We start from the raw sequence: 25,106 nt of genomic DNA, 5'->3' as shown, positions 1-25,106 counted from the left end.
GCTCGGCGGTCGTCGTCGACCTGCCTACTAGCTACCACTGATCCATGTTTCTTTTTCGTTTGGTTCTGTCTTGTTTCTTACACCTGTGTTCCATCGAGTTAATTTCTGTGGGTTTATTAACCTCGTTGCCTGCTGGTATTTTGTGCAGGATTATTTCTGTGTTTGTTTGGTGTGTGTGCGCTAGATTGCACCACAGGCTATTCTCACGGTCGTTTGTGCCGTTGTGTATTATTTAGGAGTAGATTGTTTTTCCTCCTGTTGTCACATCGAATTCCTGCTTTGTTGGGCGCCTTCGTTGGGTTTGTTTTTCCGACCAGTATTGTGTGTTTTGGGACTTCCAAATAAATATTTTCTATTTGGACCTCAGTGCTCTCCTGCTCCTGACTCTTGCACCCACCTCATCCTAGCGAGGCACCTTACATAACCATCTAACCAAGCATTTAACCTTGCGTAATACACTAGATGCAGCCGCACCTCTTAAAATTAAAAACAATTTTTCACAAGAATTTAGCTTTCTGCTTTCTGGTATACAAAAAAATACCTGAGCCCTGAAGCAACCTTTCAGAAAATTTGAACGGAAATGGCGCATCATCAAACTTCCGACTAGCATGGAAACACAGTACCGTGCAGTATCAAAGAGCCCTCACTGCTGCTCGATCAGCTTACTTTACTTTCCCAACCTGATTGAGGAGAATGAAAACAATGCAAAAAGTATTTTTGATACGGTCGCAAAGCTAGCTTAAAAGCACTATTCCCCAAGACGGCCTTCAAATCAGCAGTTTTTTTCTTTAATTTCACCTTTATTTAACCAGGAAGGCGAGTTGAGAACAAGTTCTCATTTACAACTGCGACCTGGCCAAGATAAAGCAAAGCAGTGCGACACAAACAACAACACAGAGTTACACATGGAATAAACAAACATACAGCCAATAACACAATAGAAAAGTATATGTACAGTGTGTGCAAAAGAGGTAAGAATTCATGAAATTCTTCAGCGAAAAGATCATGATCCAGGTTCTGCTGTTTTGCCTGCGGTCATGGAACCCTGAACTGTTCCCCGGACGTGCTACCTGTCCCAGACCTGCTGTTTTCTACTCTCTCTCTCTCTCTCTCTCTACCTCTCTCTACCTCTCTCTACCAGACCTGCTGTCCTGACCTCTAAATGCTCGGCTATGGTGCACACAGCTGGTGTAGACAGACATGGCAGCTCTGCTTCTAGATCCTAAGCAACCTTTAAGTATTTTTTTAATTTTGTGTGTTATTTCTTACATTATTAGCCCAGAAGGTTTTTGAATAACTTTTGGATATCAGAGTGGCGGTAACGCACCAGCATTACAACCAGGAATACGACATTCCCAAATTGGATCCTTTCTTTGTACCCCCCAGGGCAATTTAACTTATCCCAGAGGCTGCTCCAAGACCACCCAAAGAGAATCCTCTTCCGTTATAGTCACAGCTGTGTTTATATCCCTAAGCCGATACCAGCACGGCTCTCAAGGAACTTCACTGGACTTTATGCGAACTGGAAACCACATATCCTGAGGCCGCATTTATTGTAGCTGGGGACTTTAACAAAGCAAATTTGAGGAAAACGCTACTGAAGTTCTATCAACACATTGCCTGTAGTACTCGCGCTGCTAAAACGCTTGACCACTGTTACTCCCCCTTCTGGGATGCCTACAAGGCCCTCCCCCGCCCACCATTTGGCAAACCAGATCACGGCTCCATTTCGCTCCTCCCTTCCCATAGGCAGAAACTCAAACAGGAAGTACCCATGCTAAGGTCTATTCAACAATGCTCTGACCAATCGGAATTCATGCTTCAAGATTGTTTCGATCACGTGGACTAGTATATGATCCAGGTAGACTCTGAGAAAAACATTGACGTATAGTTCATCAGAAAGTGTATAAGGGATGTTGTTCCCACTGTGACTATTAAAACCTACCCAAACCAGAAACTGTCGATGGCAGCATTTTGGCAAAACTGAAAGCGCAAACCACCGGATTTAACCATGGCAATGTGACTGGGGATATATTTTAATATAAACAGTGCATTTATTCCCTCTGTAAGGCAACCAAATAGGCAACACGTCAGTAGAGAGACAAAGTGGAGTCCCAATTCAAACGGCTTAAACACAAGACATATGTATCAGGGTCTACAGACAATCACGGATAACAAAGGGAAAACCAGCAAAGTGGCGAACACCGTCTCCCAAGGACTGTGGGCTCTCGTTCTCCATGGACGACGTGAGTAAGACATTTAAGCGTGTTAACCCTCGCAAGAATGCCAGGCCGGACAGCATCCCTCGCCGCGTCCTCAGAGCATGCGCAGACCAGCTGGCTGGAGTGTTAATGGACATATTCAATCTCTCCCTACCCCAGTCAGCTGTCGCCACTTGCTTCAAGATGTCCACCATTGTTCCTGTACTGAACTTAAAGACTATCGTTTGGTAGCACTATCGCTTGGTAGTGCTTTGAGAGGCTAGTTAAGGATCATATCACCTCTACCTTACCTGACAACCTAGACCCACTTCAATTTGAATACAGCCCCAATAGATCCACAGACGATGCAATCGCCATCCCACTGCACACTCCCCTATCCCATCTGGACAAAAGGAATACCTATGTAATAATGCTGTTCATTGACTATAGCTCAGCTTTCAACACCATAGTACCCTCCAAGCTCATCATTAAGCTTGGGGTCCCTAGGTCTGAGCCCCACCCTGTGCAACTGGGTCCTGGACTTCCTGACGGGCCGCCCCAAGGTGGTGAAGATAGGAAACAACACCTCCAGTCGCTGATCCTCAACACTGTGTGCTTGGTCAGCCCCCTCCTGTATTCTCTGTTCACCCATGACTGTGTGGCCACGCACGCATCCAACTCAATCATCAAGTTTGCAGACAACACAACAGAAGTAAGCCTGATTACCAACTATGATGAGACAGCCTACTGGGAGGAGGTGAGGGCCCTGGCGGTTGGTCCCAGGAAAATAACCTCTCCCCCATTGTCAACAAAACAAAGGAGCTGATCGTGGACATCAGGAAACAGCAGAGGGAGCACGCCCCTATCAACATCGATGGGATCACAGTGGAGAAGGTGAAAAGCTTCAAGGTCCTCGGCGTACACATCACTGACAAACTGAAATTGTCTACGCACACAGTCAGTGCAGTACACAAGACGCATCAGCGCCTCTTCAACCTCAGGAGGCTGAAGAAATTTGACTTGGCCCCTAAGACCCTCACAAACTTTTACAGATGCACAATTGAGAGCATCCTGTTGGGCTGTGTCACTGATTAGTCGGTACACAGTATGCAACTGTATTTTAGGAAATGCCACTCCGACATTGCTCTTCCTAATATTTATATATTTCTTATGTTTTGAGGTGAATTGTTACATACTACTGCACTTTTGGAGCTAGGAACACAAGTATTTCACTACAACCACAATAACATCTGCTAAATATGTGTATGTGACCAATAACAGTTGATTTGACTTGAAAAGTACACTGACATTTACTCATAAGGTGCTGACCTTTTGCCCCTTCTACAACCACTGGGATTATTAGTTGACCCTGCTGGTCATCTATGAACATTTGAACATCTTGAAGAAGTATCTGGCCTTAACGGCCATGCAATCATTTAATCACCCCTCAAAGCCTGCTTCGTCTCAAGGTTTGTTCCTAGGTTGCAGCCTTTCTAGGGGAGTTGTTCCTAGCCACCGTGCTTCTACATCTGCATTGCTGCTGTTTGTGGTTCTAGGCTGGGTTTCTGTATAGCACTTTGTGACATCTGCTGATGTAAAAAGGGCTTTATGAATACATTTGATTTGATTCGATTAGTCGGTACACAGTATTCCATTTACACCCACATTGCCTCCCACATCATGTTGAGACAGAGAGAACTAATATTAACACTATACACAATGAGTCCCAAAACTTCCTACAAACATTGGGATGTCGTACAAAGAAATGTGTTTTGTGTGTTACCAAAAATATTGTCGTGTGTAATGGGCTTAATTAATAAAATGGATAGGAGACGTGCAAGCATGCATACACATACACATATCACACACTGAACCTACACTGACACACTGAGACTACACTGACACACTGAGACTACACCGACACACTGAGACTACACCGACACACTGAGACTACACCGACACACTGAGACTACACCGACACACTGAGACTACACCGACACACTGAGACTACACCAACACACTGAGACTACACCGACACACTGAGACTACACCGACACACTGAGACTACACCGACACACTGAGACTACACCGACACACTGAGACTACACCAACACACTGAGACTACACCGACACACTGAGACTACAATGACACACTGAGACTACAGTGACACACTGAGACTACACCGACACACTGAGACTACACAGACACACTGAGACTACACCGACACACTGAGACTACACCGACACACTGAGACTACACCGACACACTGAGACTACACTGACACACTGAGACTACAATGACACACTGAGACTACACCGACACACTGAGACTACACCGACACACTGAGACTACACCGACACACTGAGACTACACCGACACACTGAGACTACACTGACACACTGAGACTACACTGACACACTGAGACTACAGTGACACAATGAGACTACAATGACACACTGAGACTACACTGACACACTGAGACTACACTCACACAATGAGACGACACTGACAAACTGAGACTACACTGACCAAACCTGTATTTGGGGTGGCAGGTAGCCTAGTGGTTAGAGCGTTGGACTAGTAACCGGGAAGGTTGCAAGTTCAAAGCCCCGAGCTGACAAGGTACAAATCTGTCGTTATGCCCCTGAACAGGCAGTTAACCCACAGTTCCTAGGCCATCATTGAAAAAAATAATTTGTTCTTAACTGACTTGCCTGGTAAAGTAAAATAAAAAATATATTTTTTTTTACCATATACGCATTCAGTTATTTTTTTATCTCCTTCATTTATATTATTTTACTGTAAAGTGTGTTACTATTTTAAATGCACCTTAATTCAGTTTGATTTTGTGTGGTTGTTGTGTCTGACTCAATAAACCCTGCTAATATGTAATCTGTGTCCTTTCATCCCTCCAGGATATCAAGACAACCATATCTTCACCTGAGCATACAAATGACTGACTTTCATCTGAGTGGCTGCTGAGTAGGACAACAAATTACCACCCTATGAGTGGAATCTGAGAACAGAACACTGAAGTGAGCCGCAGCGCCAAAGAAAAGCCATCTTCACTCACAGTGGGTGTTCGGTGAGTGAGTGAGTGAGTGAGTGAGTGAGTGAGTGAGTGAGTGAGTGAGTGAGTGAGTGAGTGAGTGAGTGAGTGAGTGAGTGAGTGAGTGAGAGAGAGAGAGAGAGACTGCATATTGGATCAGAGCAGAGTCCGTGTCAGATGAATAGTGCATTCACTGGAGTATCACCGCTCATTCTCTCTCTCTCTCTCTCTCTCTCTCTCTCCATCTATCTCTCGCTCTCTGCATCTTTCTATTTCTCTCTCATCTCTCTCTCTCCATCTCTCTCCCCCGCTCTCTCTCTGTATTTCTTTCTCTCTCTCCATCCTCTCTATGTTAACTCTGCTTTCCTCATCCCCTGCTGGGTGAGTTGGCACTCTGATGGCTGCATACTTCTCATTTCAAAGTCAAATAGGTTTCCCATGGATCTATACTCGCTCCCTCACCCTCCCTCTCTCACATTCTCTCTCTCCCTCCTTCTTTCTCCCTCTACATTTGTCTTTCTCCCAATCTTCACACTTTCCTTCCTCCACATGTTCTAAATATTCTCCCTTTGTGTTATTCATTAACCCTTTCTCCTTTTCTTGACATTTCTTTTTTTTCTCTCTTCTCGCTCCCTCCATCTTTTTGTCTCCCTCCCTTCCTCTCTGTGACAATCATTATTTTCATACGTACATGTTCCTTTCCTAATTTCTCGATCCATCTCCCTCCCCTCTTCCTGCTAATCACATTTTCTATACATCCATGTTCTCTAACTCCCTATCGGGTAAATTACATTTTCCACAGAACTCCACAGACCCTCCCTCCCTCCCTCCCTCATTCTGATACACACATCGTGTCACTCTGCAACACACCCTCTCTATAGATCGACAAACTCTATGTTCTTTCAATCCCCATCTTCCCTCTGCCTCTGTGCCTCTATTCCTCTCTGCAACTTTTTTACACAGTCTCTCTCCCCCTTTCCTCTCCCTCTTCTCCTCTCCACGTCTCTCTCCATCCCAGAGATCATCCGCTTGCCCGTTGTGCTGCAGCTATTAGGGATTAGGTTCAGTCCCTGACAGAGATTTTAATATTTACTAAAATAATTCCTGGATTTGGGCAACTCTAATCCTATGCTTTTGTGACATTGATTTAACATATACTGTATGACTTAAAGTTTTTGTCCATTAATGTTCAACTATATGTTTACTCAATAAACAATGAAGTGATGTATATCATATCGGGGGGAGAGACAGAGTGTCACGGCTGGCTGAAGGACTGGACCAAGGTGCAGCATGGTAAGCGTACATTCTCTTTTTATTAAAAATGACGCCGACAAAACAAAGAACAAAACAAATCGTGAAGCTTTGGGCCCTGAACAAAGACAAAGTTAACTTCCCATAAAACAGGTGGGGGAAAAGGGTACCTAAGTATGGTTCTCAATCAGAGACAACGATAGACAGCTGTCCCTGACTGAGAACCATACCAGGCCAAGACATAGAAATACAACACATAGAAAAAATGACATAGAATGGCCACACTAGTCACAATAAAAAGCCTCTATGGCCAGGGCGTGACACAGAGAGATGTTGTGTAGCCACGGAATGGATTAAATATTTGTCTGATGTTTGTGTACAATAGGGGGCCGTGTGAGTGTGTGTGTGTGTGTGTGTGTGTGTGTGAGTACACGGATGTGTGTGTGTGTGTGTGTGTATGTGTGATGTGTGTATTCAAGCATGTGTGTGTGTGTGTGTGCATGTGTGTTTGTGTGTGTGTGCATTATATTAAATCAAATGAAATGTTATTTGTCACATGTACCGAATACAACAGGTGTAGTAGACCTTACAGTGAAATGCTTTCTTACAAGCCTTTAACCAACAATGAAGTTCAAGAAATAGAGTTAAGAAAAGATTTACTAAATAAAAAGTAACACCAGAATTACATAACAATAACGAAGCTATATACAGGGGGAACCGGTACCGAGTAAATGTGCAGGGGTACAGGTTAGTCGAGGTAATATGTACATGTAGGTAGGGGTAAAGTGACTATGCATAGAGCTTAGATAATAAACAGTGAGTAGTGGTAATATGTACATGTAGGTGGGGGTAAAGTGACTATGCATAGAGCTTAGATAATAAACAGTGAGTAGTGGTAATATGTACATGTAGGTGGGGGTAAAGTGACTATGCATAGAGCTTAGATAATAAACAGTGAGTAGTGGTAATATGTACATGTAGGTGGGGGTAAAGTGACTATGCATAGAGCTTAGATAATAAACAGTGAGTAGTGGTAATATGTACATGTAGGTGGGGGTAAAGTGACTATGCATAGAGCTTAGATAATAAACAGTGAGTAGTGGTAATATGTACATGTAGGTGGGGGTAAAGTGACTATGCATAGAGCTTAGATAATAAACAGTGAGTAGCGGTAATATGTACATGTAGGTGGGGGTAAAGTGAATATGCATAGAGCTTAGATAATAAACAGTGAGTAGCGGTAATATGTACATGTAGGTGGGGGTAAAGTGACTATGCATAGAGCTTAGATAATAAACAGTGAGTAGTGGTAATATGTACATGTAGGTGGGGGTAAAGTGACTATGCATAGAGCTTAGATAATAAACAGTGAGTAGCGGTAATATGTACATGTAGGTGGGGGTAAAGTGAATATGCATAGAGCTTAGATAATAAACAGTGAGTAGTGGTAATATGTACATGTAGGTGGGGGTAAAGTGACTATGCATAGAGCTTAGATAATAAACAGTGAGTAGTGGTAATATGTACATGTAGGTGGGGGTAAAGTGACTATGCATAGAGCTTAGATAATAAACAGTGAGTAGTGGTAATATGTACATGTAGGTGGGGGTAAAGTGACTATGCATAGAGCTTAGATAATACACAGTGAGTAGTGGCAGTGTAAAAACAACCGGGGGGAGGGGTCAAGGTAAATAGTGGATGAAGCTGTTAAGGAGGTTTTTCGACCTAGACTTGACGCTCCTGTACCGCTTGCCGTGTGATTGCAGAGAGAACAGTCTATGACTTGGGTGACTGGAGTCTTTGATAATTTTTTGGGCCTTCCTCTGACACCGCCTGGTATATAGGTCCTGGATGGCAGAAGCTTGGCCCCAGTGATGTACTGGGCCGTTCACACTACCCTCTGTAGCGCATTACGGTCAGATTCCGAGCAGTTGCCATACCAGGCGATGCAACCAGTCACGATGCTCTCAATGGTGTAGCCGGGGACCCATGTCAAATGTTGAGGGGGGAAATGTGCTGTCGTGCCCTCTTCATGACCGTCTAGGTTTGTTTGGACCATGATAGTTTATTGGTGATGTGGACACCAAGGAACTTTGAATCTCTCTGACGTGCTCCACTTCAGCCCCGTTGATGTTAATGGGGGCCTGTTCGGCCATCCTTTTCCTGTTGTCCACGATCATCACCTTTGTCTTGATCACATTGAGAGAGAGGCTGTTGTCCTGGCACCACACTGACAGGTCTCTGACCTTCTCCCTATAGGGTGTATCATCGTCGTCGGTGATCAGGCCTACAACTGCTCGTCAGGAAGTCCAGGATCCAGTTGCAGATTTGAGGTGTTAACATTACATTACATTTAAGTCATTTAGCAGACGCTCTTATCCAGAGCGACTTACAAATTGGTGAATTCACCTAAGTCCCAGGGTCTTTAGCTTAGTGATGTGCTTTTAGGGCACTATGGTGTTGAACGCTGAGCTGTAGTCAATGAACAGCATTCTCACATAGGTGTCCCTTTTGTCCAGGTGGGAAAGGACAGTATGGAGTGCGATTGAGATTGTGTCATCTGAGATAGAGATTGTGGATCTGTTGGGGCGGTATGCGAATTGGAGTGGGTCTTGGTTGTCCGGGATGATGCTGCATGTGTGTGTGTGTGTTCTCTGTGTTTAACTCTCTGTGTGTGTGTGTGTGTGTGTGTGTGTGGGTTTGTTCTCTGTTTAACTGTGTGTGTGTGTGTGTGTGTGTGTGTGTGTGTGTGTGTGTGTGTGTGTGTGTGTGTGTGTGTGTGTGTGTGTGTGTGTGTGTGTGTGTGTGTGTGTGTGTGTGTGTGTGTGTGTGTGTGTGAGTTTGTTCTCTGTGTTTAACTCTGTGTGTGTGTGTGTGAGTGTGTGTGTGCGTGCATGTGAGTGCGTGTGCGTGTGCGTGTGTGTGTTTGTTCTCTGTGTTTAACTCTGTGTGTGTGTGTGCGTGTGCGCGAGTGTGTGTGCCTAGTAAATGGGTATTTTGAGACTGTGTGTGTCAGGTGAGAATGGACAGTGAGGGCATTGGACTGGGGACTTATCGTCTTAATTCATACAGTGTTTTACTAATCTCTTTATAGGAGCCCTGGATCATCTGGACAATACTATTATATTAATATAGGCTGAAGCAGAGTAATCCTCCCATGTCTGAGCTGAACCTCTGTCTATCTAGCTAGCTGGTACTGTCTGGGCTGAACCTCTGTCTATCTAGCTAGCTGGTACTGTCTGGGCTGAACCTCTGTCTATCCAGCTAGCTGGTACTGTCTGGGCTGAACCTCTGTCTATCTAGCTAGCTGGTACTGTCTGGGCTGAACCTCTGTCTATCTAGCTAGCTGGTACTGTCTGGGCTGAACCTCTATCTAGCTAGCTGGTACTGTCTGGGCTGAACCTCTGTATATCCAGCTAGCTGGTACTGTCTGGGCTGAACCTCTGTCTATCCAGCTAGCTGGTACTGTCTGGGCTGAACCTCTGTCTATCTAGCTAGCTGGTACTGTCTGGGCTGAACCTCTATCTAGCTAGCTGGTACTGTCTGGACTGAACCTCTGTATATCCAGCTAGCTGGTACTGTCTGGGCTGAACCTCTATCTAGCTAGCAGGTACTGTCTGGGCTGAACCTCTGTATATCCAGCTAGCTGGTACTGTCTGGGCTGAACCTCTGTCTATCGAGCTAGCTGGTACTGTCTGGGCTGAACCTCTGTCTATCTAGCTAGCTGGTACTGTCTGGGCTGAACCTCTGTCTATCTAACTAGCTGGTACTGTCTGGCTGAACCTCTGTCTATCTAGCTAGGTGGTACTGTCTGGCTGAACCTCTGTCTGTCTCGCTAGCTGGTACTGTCTGGGCTGCACCTCTGTCTGTCTCGCTAGCTGGTACTGTCTGGGCTGAACCTCTGTCTATCTAGCTAGCTGGTACTGTCTGGGCTGAGCCTCTGTCTATCTAGCTAGCTGGTACTGTCTGGCTGCACCTCTGTCTGTCTCGCTAGCTGGTACTGTCTGGGCTGAACCTCTGTCTGTCTCGCTAGCTGGTACTGTCTGGGCTGAACCTCTGTCTATCTAGCTAGCTGGTACTGTCTGGGTTGAGCCTCTGTCTATCTAGCTAGCTGGTACTGTCTGGGCTGAACCTCTGTCTATCTAGCTAGCTTGTACTGTATGGGCTGAACCTCTGTCGATCTAGCTAGCTGGTACTGTCTGGGCTGAACCTCTGTCTATCTAGCTAGCTGGTACTGTCTGGGCTGAACCTCTGTCTATCTAGCTAGCTGGTACTGTCTGGGCTGAACCTCTGTCTATCTAGCTAGCTTGTACTGTATGGGCTGAACCTCTGTCGATCTAGCTAGCTGGTACTGTATGGGCTGAACCTCTGTCGATCTAGCTAGCTGGTACTGTATGGGCTGAACCTCTGTCGATCTAGCTAGCTTGTACTGTATGGGCTGAACCTCTGTCGATCTAGCTAGCTGGTACTGTCTGGCTGAACCTCTGTCGATCTAGCTAGCTGGTACTGTATGGGCTGAACCTCTGTCGATCTAGCTAGCTGGTACTGTCTGGCTGAACCTCTGTCGATCTAGCTAGCTGGTACTGTCTGGCTGAACCTCTGTCTATCTAGCTAGCTGGTACTGTCTGAGCTGAACCTCTGTCTATCTAGCTAGCTGGTACTGTCTGGGTTGAGCCTCTGTCTATCTAGCTAGCTGGTACTGTCTGGGCTGAACCTCTGTCTATCTAGCTAGCTTGTACTGTATGGGCTGAACCTCTGTCTATCTAGCTAGCTGGTACTGTCTGGGCTGAACCTCTGTCTATCTAGCTAGCTGGTACTGTCTGGGCTGAACCTCTGTCTATCTAGCTAGCTGGTACTGTCTGGGCTGAACCTCTGTCTATCTAGCTAGCTTGTACTGTATGGGCTGAACCTCTGTCGATCTAGCTAGCTGGTACTGTATGGGCTGAACCTCTGTCGATCTAGCTAGCTGGTACTGTATGGGCTGAACCTCTGTCGATCTAGCTAGCTTGTACTGTATGGGCTGAACCTCTGTCGATCTAGCTAGCTGGTACTGTCTGGCTGAACCTCTGTCGATCTAGCTAGCTGGTACTGTATGGGCTGAACCTCTGTCGATCTAGCTAGCTGGTACTGTCTGGCTGAACCTCTGTCGATCTAGCTAGCTGGTACTGTCTGGCTGAACCTCTGTCTATCTAGCTAGCTGGTACTGTCTGAGCTGAACCTCTGTCTATCTAGCTAGCTGGTACTGTCTGGCTGAACCTCTGTCTATCTAGCTAGCTGGTACTGTCTGGGCTGAACCTCTGTCTATCTAGCTAGCTGGTACTGTCTGGGCTGAACCTCTGTCGATCTAGCTAGCTGGTACTGTCTGGGCTGAACCTCTATCTAGCTAGCTGGTACTGTCTGGGCTGAACCTCTGTCTATCTAGCTAGCTGGTACTGTATGGGCTGAACCTCTGTCTATCTAGCTAGCTGGTACTGTCTGGGCTGAACCTCTGTCTATCTAGCTAGCTGGTACTGTCTGGGCTGAACCTCTGTCGATCTAGCTAGCTGGTACTGTCTGGGCTGAACCTCTGTCGATCTAGCTAGCTGGTACTGTCTGGGCTGAACCTCTGTCTATCTAGCTAGCTGGTACTGTCTGGGCTGAACCTCTGTCGATCTAGCTAGCTGGTACTGTCTGGCTGAACCTCTGTCTATCTAGCTAGCTGGTACTGTCTGGGCTGAACCTCTGTCTATCTAGCTAGCTGGTACTGTCTGGGCTGAACCTCTGTCGATCTAGCTAGCTGGTACTGTCTGGGCTGAACCTCTGTCGATCTAGCTAGCTGGTACTGTCTGGGCTGAACCTCTGTCGATCTAGCTAGCTGGTACTGTCTGGGCTGAACCTCTATCTATCTAGCTAGCTGGTACTGTCTGGCTGAACCTCTGTCGATCTAGCTAGCTGGTACTGTCTGGCTGAACCTCTGTCGATCTAGCTAGCTGGTACTGTCTGGGCTGAACCTCTATCTAGCTAGCTGGTACTGTCTGGGCTGAACATCTGTCTATCTAGCTAGCTGGTACTGTATGGGCTGAACCTCTGTCTATCTAGCTAGCTGGTACTGTATGGGCTGAACCTCTGTCTATCTAGCGAGCTGGTACTGTATGGGCTGAACCTCTGTCTATCTAGCTAGCTGGTACTGTCTGGGCTGAACCTCTGTCTATCTAGCTAGCTGGTACTGTCTGGGCTGAACCTCTGTCTATCTAGCTAGCTGGTACTGTCTGGGCTGAACCTCTGTCGATCTAGCTAGCTGGTACTGTCTGGGCTGAACCTCTGTCGATCTAGCTAGCTGGTACTGTCTGGGCTGAACCTCTGTCTATCTAGCTAGCTGGTACTGTCTGGGCTGAACCTCTGTCGATCTAGCTAGCTGGTACTGTCTGGCTGAACCTCTGTCGATCTAGCTAGCTGGTACTGTCTGGGCTGAACCTCTATCTATCTAGCTAGCTGGTACTGTCTGGCTGAACCTCTGTCGATCTAGCTAGCTGGTACTGTCTGGCTGAACCTCTATCTATCTAGCTAGCTGGTACTGTCTGGCTGAACCTCTGTCGATCTAGCTAGCTGGTACTGTCTGGCTGAACCTCTGTCTATCTAGCTAGCTGGTACTGTCTGGGCTGAACCTCTGTCTATCCAGCTAGCTGGTACTGTCTGGGCTGAACCTCTGTCGATCTAGCTAGCTGGTACTGTCTGTGCTGAACCTCTGTCGATCTAGCTAGCTGGTACTGTCTGGGCTGAACCTCTGTCTATCTAGCTAGCTGGTACTGTCTGGGCTGAACCTCTGTCGATCGAGCTAGCTGGTACTGTCTGGCTGAACCTCTGTCGATCTAGCTAGCTGGTACTGTCTGGGCTGAACCTCTATCTATCTAGCTAGCTGGTACTGTCTGGCTGAACCTCTGTCGATCTAGCTAGGTGGTACTGTCTGGGCTGAACCTCTATCTAGCTAGCTGGTACTGTCTGGGCTGAACCTCTGTCTATCTAGCTAGCTGGTACTGTATGGGCTGAACCTCTGTCTATCTAGCTAGCTCGTACTGTCTGGGCTGAACCTCTGTCTATCTAGTTAGCTGGTACTGTCTGGGCTGAACCTCTGTCTATCTAGCTAGCTGGTACTGTCTGGCTGAACCTCTGTCTATCTAGCTAGCTGGTACTGTCTGGGCTGAACCTCTGTCTATCTAGTTAGCTGGTACTGTATGGGCTGAACCTCTGTCGATCTAGCTAGCTGGTACTGTCTGGGCTGAACCTCTGTCTATCTAGCTAGCTGGTACTGTCTGGCTGAACCTCTGTATATCTAGCTAGCTGGTACTGTCTGGGCTGAACCTCTGTCTATCTAGCTAGCTGGTACGGTCTGGCTGAACCTCTGTCTATCTAGCTAGCTGGTACTGTCTGGGCTGAACCTCTGTCTATCTAGCTAGCTGGTACTGTCTGGGCTGAACCTCTGTCTATCTAGCTAGCTGGTACTGTCTGGGCTGAACCTCTGTCTATCTAGCTAGCTGGTACTGTCTGGGCTGAACCTCTGTCTATCTAGCTAGCTGGTACTGTATGGGCTGAACCTCTGTCTATCTAGCTAGCTGGTACTGTCTGGGCTGAACCTCTGTCTATCTAGCTAGCTGGTACTGTCTGGGCTGAACCTCTGTCGATCTAGCTAGCTGGTACTGTATGGGCTGAACCTCTGTCTATCTAGCTAGCTGGTACTGTCTGGGCTGAACCTCTGTCTATCTAGCTAGCTGGTACTGTCTGGGCTGAACCTCTGTCGATCTAGCTAGCTGGTACTGTCTGTGCTGAACCTCTATCTAGCTAGCTGGTACTGTCTGGGCTGAACCTCTGTCTATCTAGCTAGCTGGTACTGTCTGGGCTGAACCTCTGTCGATCTAGCTAGCTGGTACTGTCTGTGCTGAACCTCTATCTAGCTAGCTGGTACTGTCTGGGCTGAACCTCTGTCTATCTAGCTAGCTGGTACTGTATGGGCTGAACCTCTGTCTATCTAGCTAGCTGGTACTGTCTGGGCTGAACCTCTGTCTATCTAGCTAGCTGGTACTGTCTGGGCTGAACCTCTGTCGATCTAGCTAGCTGGTACTGTCTGGGCTGAACCTCTGTCGATCTAGCTAGCTGGTACTGTCTGGGCTGAACCTCTGTCGATCGAGCTAGCTGGTACTGTCTGGCTGAACCTCTGTCGATCTAGCTAGCTGGTACTGTCTGGCTGAACCTCTATCTATCTAGCTAGCTGGTACTGTCTGGGCTGAACCTCTGTCTATCCAGCTAGCTGGTACTGTCTGGGCTGAACCTCTGTCGATCTAGCTAGCTGGTACTGTCTGGCTGAACCTCTATCTATCTAGCTAGCTGGTACTGTCTGGCTGAACCTCTGTCGATCTAGCTAGCTGGTACTGTCTGGCTGAACCTCTGTCTATCTAGCTAGCTGGTACTGTCTGGGCTGAACCTCTGTCTATCCAGCTAGCTGGTACTGTCTGGGCTGAACCTCTGTCGATCTAGCTAGCTGGTACTGTCTGGGCTGAACCTCTGTCGATCTAGCTAGCTGGTACTGTCTGGGCTGAACCTCTGTCTATCTAGCTAGCTGGTACTGTCTGGGCTGAACCTCTGTCGATCGAGCTAGCTGGTACTGTCTGGCTGAACCTCTGTCGATCTAGCTAGCTGGTACTGTCTGGGCTGAACCTCTGTCTATCTAGCTAGCTGGTACTGTCTGGCTGAACCTCTGTCGATCTAGCTAGGTGGTACTGTCTGGCTGAACCTCTGTCGATCTAGCTAGCTGGTACTGTCTGGGCTGAACCTCTATCTAGCTAGCTGGTACTGTCTGGGCTGAACCTCTGTCTATCTAGCTAGCTGGTACTGTATGGGCTGAACCTCTGTCTATCTAGCTAGCTCGTACTGTCTGGGCTGAACCTCTGTCTATCTAGCTAGCTGGTACTGTCTGGGCTGAACCTCTGTCTATCTAGCTAGCTGGTACTGTCTGGCTGAACCTCTGTCTATCTAGCTAGCTGGTACTGTCTGGGCTGAACCTCTGTCTATCTAGTTAGCTGGTACTGTCTGGGCTGAACCTCTGTCTATCTAGCTAGCTGGTACTGTCTGGCTGAACCTCTGTCTATCTAGCTAGCTGGTACTGTCTGGGCTGAACCTCTGTCTATCTAGTTAGCTGGTACTGTATGGGCTGAACCTCTGTCGATCTAGCTAGCTGGTACTGTCTGGGCTGAACCTCTGTCTATCTAGCTAGCTGGTACTGTCTGGCTGAACCTCTGTATATCTAGCTAGCTGGTACTGTCTGGGCTGAACCTCTGTCTATCTAGCTAGCTGGTACGGTCTGGCTGAACCTCTGTCTATCTAGCTAGCTGGTACTGTCTGGGCTGAACCTCTGTCTATCTAGCTAGCTGGTACTGTCTGGGCTGAACCTCTGTCTATCTAGCTAGCTGGTACTGTCTGGGCTGAACCTCTGTCTATCTAGCTAGCTGGTACTGTCTGGGCTGAACCTCTGTCTATCTAGCTAGCTGGTACTGTATGGGCTGAACCTCTGTCTATCTAGCTAGCTGGTACTGTCTGGGCTGAACCTCTGTCTATCTAGCTAGCTGGTACTGTCTGGGCTGAACCTCTGTCGATCTAGCTAGCTGGTACTGTATGGGCTGAACCTCTGTCTATCTAGCTAGCTGGTACTGTCTGGGCTGAACCTCTGTCTATCTAGCTAGCTGGTACTGTCTGGGCTGAACCTCTGTCGATCTAGCTAGCTGGTACTGTCTGTGCTGAACCTCTATCTAGCTAGCTGGTACTGTCTGGGCTGAACCTCTGTCTATCTAGCTAGCTGGTACTGTCTGGGCTGAACCTCTGTCGATCTAGCTAGCTGGTACTGTCTGTGCTGAACCTCTATCTAGCTAGCTGGTACTGTCTGGGCTGAACCTCTGTCTATCTAGCTAGCTGGTACTGTATGGGCTGAACCTCTGTCTATCTAGCTAGCTGGTACTGTCTGGGCTGAACCTCTGTCTATCTAGCTAGCTGGTACTGTCTGGGCTGAACCTCTGTCGATCTAGCTAGCTGGTACTGTCTGGGCTGAACCTCTGTCGATCTAGCTAGCTGGTACTGTCTGGGCTGAACCTCTGTCTATCCAGCTAGCTGGTACTGTCTGGGCTGAACCTCTGTCGATCTAGCTAGCTGGTACTGTCTGGCTGAACCTCTATCTATCTAGCTAGCTGGTACTGTCTGGCTGAACCTCTGTCGATCTAGCTAGCTGGTACTGTCTGGCTGAACCTCTGTCTATCTAGCTAGCTGGTACTGTCTGGGCTGAACCTCTGTCTATCCAGCTAGCTGGTACTGTCTGGGCTGAACCTCTGTCGATCTAGCTAGCTGGTACTGTCTGGGCTGAACCTCTGTCGATCTAGCTAGCTGGTACTGTCTGGGCTGAACCTCTGTCTATCTAGCTAGCTGGTACTGTCTGGGCTGAACCTCTGTCGATCGAGCTAGCTGGTACTGTCTGGCTGAACCTCTGTCGATCTAGCTAGCTGGTACTGTCTGGGCTGAACCTCTGTCTATCTAGCTAGCTGGTACTGTCTGGCTGAACCTCTGTCGATCTAGCTAGGTGGTACTGTCTGGCTGAACCTCTGTCGATCTAGCTAGCTGGTACTGTCTGGGCTGAACCTCTATCTAGCTAGCTGGTACTGTCTGGGCTGAACCTCTGTCTATCTAGCTAGCTGGTACTGTATGGGCTGAACCTCTGTCTATCTAGCTAGCTCGTACTGTCTGGGCTGAACCTCTGTCTATCTAGCTAGCTGGTACTGTCTGGGCTGAACCTCTGTCTATCTAGCTAGCTGGTACTGTCTGGCTGAACCTCTGTCTATCTAGCTAGCTGGTACTGTCTGGGCTGAACCTCTGTCTATCTAGTTAGCTGGTACTGTCTGGGCTGAACCTCTGTCTATCTAGCTAGCTTGTACTGTATGGGCTGAACCTCTGTCTATCTAGCTAGCTGGTACTGTCTGGGCTGAACCTCTGTCTATCTAGCTAGCTGGTACTGTCTGGGCTGAACCTCTGTCGATCTAGCTAGCTGGTACTGTCTGGGCTGAACCTCTATCTAGCTAACTGGTACTGTCTGGGCTGAACCTCTGTCTATCTAGCTAGCTGGTACTGTATGGGCTGAACCTCTGTCTATCTAGCTAGCTGGTACTGTCTGGGCTGAACCTCTGTCTATCTAGCTAGCTGGTACTGTCTGGGCTGAACCTCTGTCGATCTAGCTAGCTGGTACTGTCTGGGCTGAACCTCTGTCTATCTAGCTAGCTGGTACTGTATAGGCTGAACCTCTGTCTATCTAGCTAGCTGGTACTGTCTGGGCTGAACCTCTATCTATCTAGCTAGCTGGTACTGTCTGGGCTGAACCTCTGTCGATCTAGCTAGCTGGTACTGTCTGGCTGAACCTCTGTCTATCTAGCTAGCTGGTACTGTCTGGGCTGAACCTCTGTCTATCCAGCTAGCTGGTACTGTCTGGGCTGAACCTCTGTCGATCTAGCTAGCTGGTACTGTCTGGGCTGAACCTCTGTCGATCTAGCTAGCTGGTACTGTCTGGGCTGAACCTCTGTCTATCTAGCTAGCTGGTACTGTCTGGCCTGAACCTCTGTCGATCGAGCTAGCTGGTACTGTCTGGCTGAACCTCTGTCGATCTAGCTAGCTGGTACTGTCTGGGCTGAACCTCTATCTATCTAGCTAGCTGGTACTGTCTGGCTGAACCTCTGTCGATCTAGCTAGGTGGTACTGTCTGGCTGAACCTCTGTCGATCTAGCTAGGTGGTACTGTCTGGCTGAACCTCTGTCGATCTAGCTAGCTGGTACTGTCTGGGCTGAACCTCTATCTAGCTAGCTGGTACTGTCTGGGCTGAACCTCTATCTAGCTAGCTGGTACTGTCTGGGCTGAACCTCTGTCTATCTAGCTAGCTGGTACTGTCTGGCTGAACCTCTGTCTATCTAGCTAGCTGGTACTGTATGGGCTGAACCTCTGTCGATCTAGCTAGCTGGTACTGTCTGGGCTGAACCTCTGTCTATCTAGCTAGCTGGTACTGTCTGGCTGAACCTCTGTATATCTAGCTAGCTGGTACTGTCTGGGCTGAACCTCTGTCTATCTAGCTAGCTGGTACTGTCTGGCTGAACCTCTGTCTATCTAGCTAGCTGGTACTGTCTGGGCTGAACCTCTGTCTATCTAGCTAGCTGGTACTGTCTGGGCTGAACCTCTGTCTATCTAGCTAGCTGGTACTGTCTGGGCTGAACCTCTGTCTATCTAGCTAGCTGGTACTGTCTGGGCTGAACCTCTGTCGATCTAGCTAGCTGGTACTGTCTGGGCTGAACCTCTATCTAGCTAGCTGGTACTGTCTGGGCTGAACCTCTATCTAGCTAGCTGGTACTGTCTGGGCTGAACCTCTGTCTATCTAGCTAGCTGGTACTGTCTGGGCTGAACCTCTGTCGATCTAGCTAGCTGGTACTGTCTGGGCTGAACCTCTGTCGATCTAGGTAGCTGGTACTGTCTGGGCTGAACCTCTGTCTATCTAGCTAGCTGGTACTGTATAGGCCGAACCTCTGTCTATCTAGCTAGCTGGTACTGTCTGGGCTGAACCTCTATCTATCTAGCTAGCTGGTACTGTCTGGGCTGAACCTCTAACTATCTAGCTAGCTGGTACTGTCTGGGCTGAACCTCTATCATCTAGCTAGCTGGTACTGTCTGGGCTGAAACTCTATCTAGCTAGCTGGTACTGTCTGGGCTGAACCTCTATCTAGCTAGCTGGTACTGTCTGGGCTGAACCTCTATCTAGCTAGCTGGTACTGTCTGGGCTGAACCTCTATCTAGCTAGCTGGTACTGTCTGGGCTGAACCTCTATCTAGCTGCTACTGTACACTTCAGTTGGAGAAAACGAGACCCCCTGTAGCAGGGTTTGGGTTTCAATTCAGGAATTAAACTGAATTCATATACCCACATACAGTAAACACACAGAAACACACAGACATACTCAGACACACACTAACCTCGCGGCGCATGGCACAGTGGACAGTAATGATGACGAAACCCTGAACAGAGTCAAAGACAGCAAACAGAACCTGAAAGAGATTAGAACGTCTGTCAGGTACCATAAAAAGAGAGAGTCAGAGAGACAGAGAGGGAGACAGAGAGGGAGACAGAGAGACAGAGAGGGAGACAGAGAGGGAGAGAGAGCCACGAGAAAAGGGCAACCAGTGAGGAACAAACACCATTGTAAATACAACCCACATCTATGCTTATTTATTTTATCTTGTGTCCTTTCAAATGTGTACCTTGTAAAAACACTGTATATATATATATATAATATGACATTTTCAATGTCTTTATTGTTTTGAAACTTCTGTATGTGTGATGTCTACTGTTAATTTTTATTGTTTACCTTACTTGCTTTGGCAATGTTAACACATGTTTCCCATGCCAATAAAGCCCCTTGAATTGAATTGAATTGAATTGACAGAGAGATAGAGAGGGAGACAGAGAGGGAGAGACAGAGATAGAGAGGGAGAGACAGAGAGGGAGACAGAGAGGGAGAGACAGAGACAGAGAGGGAGAGAGAGAGAGAGATACAGGCAGACAGAGACAGATAGAGAACTGGAGAGAGAGAGAGAGAGAGAGAGAGCGAGAGAGAGAGACAGTGACAGAGAGATAGTGTGTGTATCATTGTGTGTTTCAGTGTGTGTATCAGTGTGTGTATCAGTGTGTGTATCAGTGTGTGTATCAATGTGTGTATCAATGTGTGTATCAGTGTGTGTATCAGTGTGTGTATCAGTGTGTGTATCAGTGTGCGTATCAGTGTGCGTATCAGTGTGCGTATCAGTGTGCGTATCAGTGTGCGTATCAGTGCGCGTATCAGTGTGCGTATCAGTGTGCGTATCAGTGTGTGTATCAGTGTGTGTATCAGTGTGTGTATGAGAGTTTGAATGCAGCCAGGACACCGTGCTATAAGTCTGTATTCCAGTGAGGATGTCAGGAGATGACATGGAGATCGGGCAACTGGTGGCAACAGTGAGCTCTGTTAGCTACAAGTAGGTCTGGGTTTTGCTTGGGTGCTGTGGATGGGGATGATGGATGGACAGTAGTGTCTGCCTAAGCATCTGCCTCTGGTGCAAAAGGTTGCATGGTCTAATCCAGGAATAGAAAGCTGTTTTTCAGATTTCTGTTTACAGCCTTTCCCAAACCTAAACCCTAACCTTAGAAATTCCAAGTTAATGCCTAGACTTAACCTTAAACATTTTGAAATGTGAGTTTTCGAACAAAACAACAATATGACATTTAAGAAACATGGATGAAAGTCTAATTCTGACGTGAGACTGTGACAGCTTGTTGGTTTATGAGAGTGTGTATCAGTGTGTGTATCAGTGTGTGTATCAGTGTGTGTATGAGTGCATGCAAAGGTTAGAGAGTTTGAAAGAGTGTATACAGTACATTGTTATACAAGCTTGGATACGTGTGTGTGTGTGTGTGTGTGTGTGTGTGTGTGTGTGTGTGTGTGTGTGTGTGTGTGTGTGTGTGTGTGTGTGTGTGTGTGTGTGTGTGTGTGTACAGATGTGTGTAAGTGTGAAAACAGCAAAGTGTACCTGGAACAGTGTGGAGCGGCGGTCGGTGATGGCCAACACAGCAGACATCCAGGTCAGAGCCAGCAGAGGGAGAACTACACAGGAACTCCACAGGGACGCCCTGAGAGAGAAGAACGACAAGAGGAGAGAGGAGAGGAGGGGGAGAGGAGGGGAAGGAGAGGGAGATGGGAGGAGGGAGAGGATAGTTAGAGGAGGGGGAGAAGAGGGGTACAGGAGGGGAAGAGGGGAGGAGGGGAGGAGGGAGAGGGAGAGGAGATAGAGAGTAGGGGGAGAGGGGAGGAGGTAAGGAGATTAAGGGGAGAGGGGAGATGAGAAAAGGGAGAGAAGGGGGAGAGGGGAGGAGGAAGAGGATAGTTAGAAGAGGGGGAGAGGAGAAGAGGGAGAGGAGAGGAGGGGTAGAGGGAAGGAGGTAAGGAGATAAAGGGGAGAGGGGAGAGGAGAGAAGGGGGAGAGGGGAGGAAGGAGAGGAGAGTTAGAGGGGAGGAGGGAGAGAAGAGGTAGAGGGGAGGAAGGAGAGGAGGGTTAGAGGGGAGGAGGGAGAGAGGGGGTAGAGGGGAGGAAGGAGAGAAGGGGTAGAGGGGAGGAGGGAGAGAAGGGGTAGAGGGGAGGAAGGAGAGAAGGGGGAGAGGGGAGGAGAGAGAGAAGGGGTAGAGGGGAGGAGGGAGAGAAGGGAGAGGGTAGAGAAGGGGGAGAGGGGAGGAGGGAGAGAAGGGTTAGAGGGGAGGAAGGGGAGAAGGGGTAGAGGGGAGGAAGGAGAGAAGGGGTAGAGGGGAGGAAGGAGAGAAGGTGGAGAGGGGAGAGGGTAGAGAAGGGGGGGAGGAGGTAGAGAATGGGGAGAGGGGAGGAGGGAGAGAAAGGGGAAAGGGGAGGAGGGAGAGAAGGGGGAGAGGGGAGGAGGTAGAGAATGGGGAGAGGGGAGGAAGGAGAGAAGGGGTAGAGGGGAGGAGGGAGAGAAGGGGTAGAGGTGAGGAAGGAGAGAAGGGGTAGAGGGGAGGAGGGAGAGAAGGGGTAGAGGGGAGGAGGGAGAGAAGGGGTAGAGGGGAGGAGGGAGAGAAGGGGTAGAGGGGAGGAAGGAGAGAAGGGGTAGAGGGGAGGAGGGAGAGATGGGGTAGAGGGGAGGAAGGAGAGAAGGGGTAGAGGGGAGGAAGGAGAGAAGGGGTAGAGGGGAGGAGGGAGAGAAGGGGTAGAGGGGAGGAGGGGAGAGAAGGGGTAGAGGGGAGGAGGGAGAGAAGGGGTAGAGGGGAGGAAGGAGAGAAGGGGTAGAGGGGAGGAAGGAGAGAAGGGGTAGAGGGGAGGAGGGAGAGAAGGGGTAGAGGGGAGGAGGGAGAGAAGGGGTAGAGGGGAGGAAGGAGAATACTTCAACCTTTAGAATCTGGGACGGTGACACTCTCATAACACATGCACACGCTTACACACAAACATTTGCAGGCACACTCACAGTGACAAACACGTATGCAGGTGCACCCACAGTGGCACACATCAGGCATACTGAAAGCCACAGTGACCTCCAGACTGTGTGATCGATGCAGAACACGACCAAGTGAGAGACAAGTAACTGACAGCTGTAACTGAGATTGTGTGTGTGTGAGAGTGTGAGAGTGTGAGAGTGTGAGTGTGAGAGGGAGAGAGTGTGAGAGGGAGAGAGTGTGAGAGGGAGAGAGTGTGAGAGTGTGAGAGTGTGAGAGGGAGAGAGGGAGAGAGGGAGAGAGTGTGAGAAGGAGAGGGAGAGGGAGAGGGAGAGGGAGAGAAACATATGGAGAGAGAGATACTGATAGAGATAGCGATAGAGATACTGATAGAGATAGCGATAGAGATACTGATAGAGATAGCGATAGAGATACTGATAGAGATAGCGATAGAGATACTGATAGAGATAGCGATAGAGATACTGATAGAGATAGCGATAGAGATACTGATAGAGATACTGATAGAGATACTGATAGAGATAGCGATAGAGATACTGATAGAGATAGCGATAGAGATACTGATAGAGATAGCGATAGAGATACTGATAGAGATACTGATAGAGATAGCGATAGAGATACTGATAGAGATAGCGATAGAGATACTGATAGAGATAGCGATAGAGATACTGATAGAGATACTGATAGAGATAGCGATAGAGATACTGATAGAGATACTGATAGAGATAGCGATAGAGATACTGATAGAGATACTGATAGAGATACTGATAGAGATAGCGATAGAGATACTGATAGAGATACTGATAGAGATAGCGATAGAGATACTGATAGAGATAGCGATAGAGATACTGATAGAGATAGCGATAGAGATACTGATAGAGATAGCGATAGAGATACTGATAGAGATACTGATAGAGATAGCGATAGAGATACTGATAGAGATACTGATAGAGATAGCGATAGAGATACTGATAGAGATAGCGATAGAGATAGCGATAGAGATAGCGTTAGAGATACTGATAGAGATAGCGATAGAGATACTGATAGAGATAGCGATAGAGATAATGATAGAGATAGCGATAGAGATACTGATAGAGATGGAGAGAGAAAGAGACGGAAAAAAGAGAGTCTATATGTGCGTGTGTGTGAGGGTATGTTTCCATGTGTGAGGGTATGTTTCGGTGTGTGAGGGTATGTTTCCATGTGTGAGGGTATGTTTCCATGTGTGAGGGTATCTTTTGATATGTGAGGGCAAGTTTTGGTATTTGAGGGTATCTTTCGGTGTGTGAGGGTATATTTCGATGTGCGAGGGTCATTTTTGGTGTGTAAGAGTCGTTTTGACTAACATGGCATTGCTGGCAGTAGAGCTGGACAGAGCTGTACTTGAGATCACACCACACTTGGAGCATTTCAGGAGCAGTCTGCTACGCGATGCCTCAACTGGTGGACTTTAGGACACAGACAGGATGGAGGAGGAGGACACAGACAGGATGGAGGAGGACACAGGCAGGATGGAGGAGGAGGACACAGGCAGGATGGAGGAGGAGGACACAGACAGGATGGAGGAGGAGGACACAGACAGGATGGAGGAGGAGGACACAGACAGGATGGAGGAGGACACAGGCAGGATGGAGGAGGAGGACACAGGCAGGGTTGAGGAGGAGGACACAGACATGATGGAGGAGGAGGACACAGGCAGGATGGAGGAGGAGGACACAGACAGGATGGAGGAGGAGGACACAGACAGGATGGAGGAGGAGGACACAGACAGGATGGAGGATAATACAGGCAAGATGGAGGAGGAGGACACAGACAGGATGGAGGAGGAGGACACAGACAGGATGGAGGTGGAGGACACAGACAGGATGGAGGAGAAGGACACAGACAGGATGGAGGAGGAGGACACAGACAGGATGGAGGAGGAGGACACAGACAGGATGGAGGAGGAGGACACAGACAGGATGGAGGAGGACACAGGCAGGATGGAGGAGGAGGACACAGGCAGGATGGAGGAGGAGGACACAGACAGGATTGAGGAGGAGGACACAGACATGATGGAGGAGGAGGACACAGACAGGATTGAGGAGGAGGACACAGGGAGGATGGAGGAGGAGGACACAGACAGGATGGAGGAGGAGGACACAGACAGGATTGAGGAGGAGGACACAGGGAGGATGGAGGAGGAGGACACAGACAGGATGGAGGAGGAGGACACAGACAGGATGGAGGAGGAGGACACAGACAGGATGGAGGAGAATACAGGCAAGATGGAGGAGGAGGACACAGAAGGGATGGAGGAGGACACAGACAGGATGGAGGAGGAGGACACAGACAGGATGGAGGAGAAGGACACAGACAGGATGGAGGAGGAGGACACAGACAGGATGGAGGAGGAGGACACAGACAGGATGGAGGAGGAGGACACATAAAGGATGGAGGAGGAGGACACAGACAGGATGGAGGAGGAGGACAGAGACAGGATGGAGGAGGAGGACACAGACAGGATGGAGGAGGAGGACACAGACAGGATGGAGGAGGAGACAGACAGGATGGAGGAGGAGGACACAGACAGGA

The 25,106-nt window shown here is 48.3% G+C and overlaps 1 protein-coding gene across 1 annotated transcript in view; it reads right to left on the bottom strand.

Annotated features, from left to right (window-relative positions):
* adgrb2 (adhesion G protein-coupled receptor B2) overlaps positions 1–25,106 on the bottom strand; it is a 600,103-nt gene that overhangs the window by 69,191 nt on the left and 505,806 nt on the right. The window contains exons 24-26 of the mRNA XM_064979676.1: positions 23,879–23,980; positions 21,109–21,208; positions 19,519–19,590 (exon numbers count right to left, since the gene is read on the bottom strand). Coding sequence (XP_064835748.1) covers positions 19,519–19,590; positions 21,109–21,208; positions 23,879–23,980 — 274 coding nt within the window. The remainder of the gene's footprint in view (positions 1–19,518; positions 19,591–21,108; positions 21,209–23,878; positions 23,981–25,106) is intronic.

The sequence above is a fragment of the Oncorhynchus masou genome, chromosome 12 (assembly GCF_036934945.1).
Source record: "Oncorhynchus masou masou isolate Uvic2021 chromosome 12, UVic_Omas_1.1, whole genome shotgun sequence".
NCBI classification, from domain to species: Eukaryota; Metazoa; Chordata; class Actinopteri; order Salmoniformes; family Salmonidae; genus Oncorhynchus; species Oncorhynchus masou.
The sequence above is the reverse complement of the archived record's forward strand: the minus strand, read 5'-3'. Positions and strand labels throughout refer to the sequence as shown.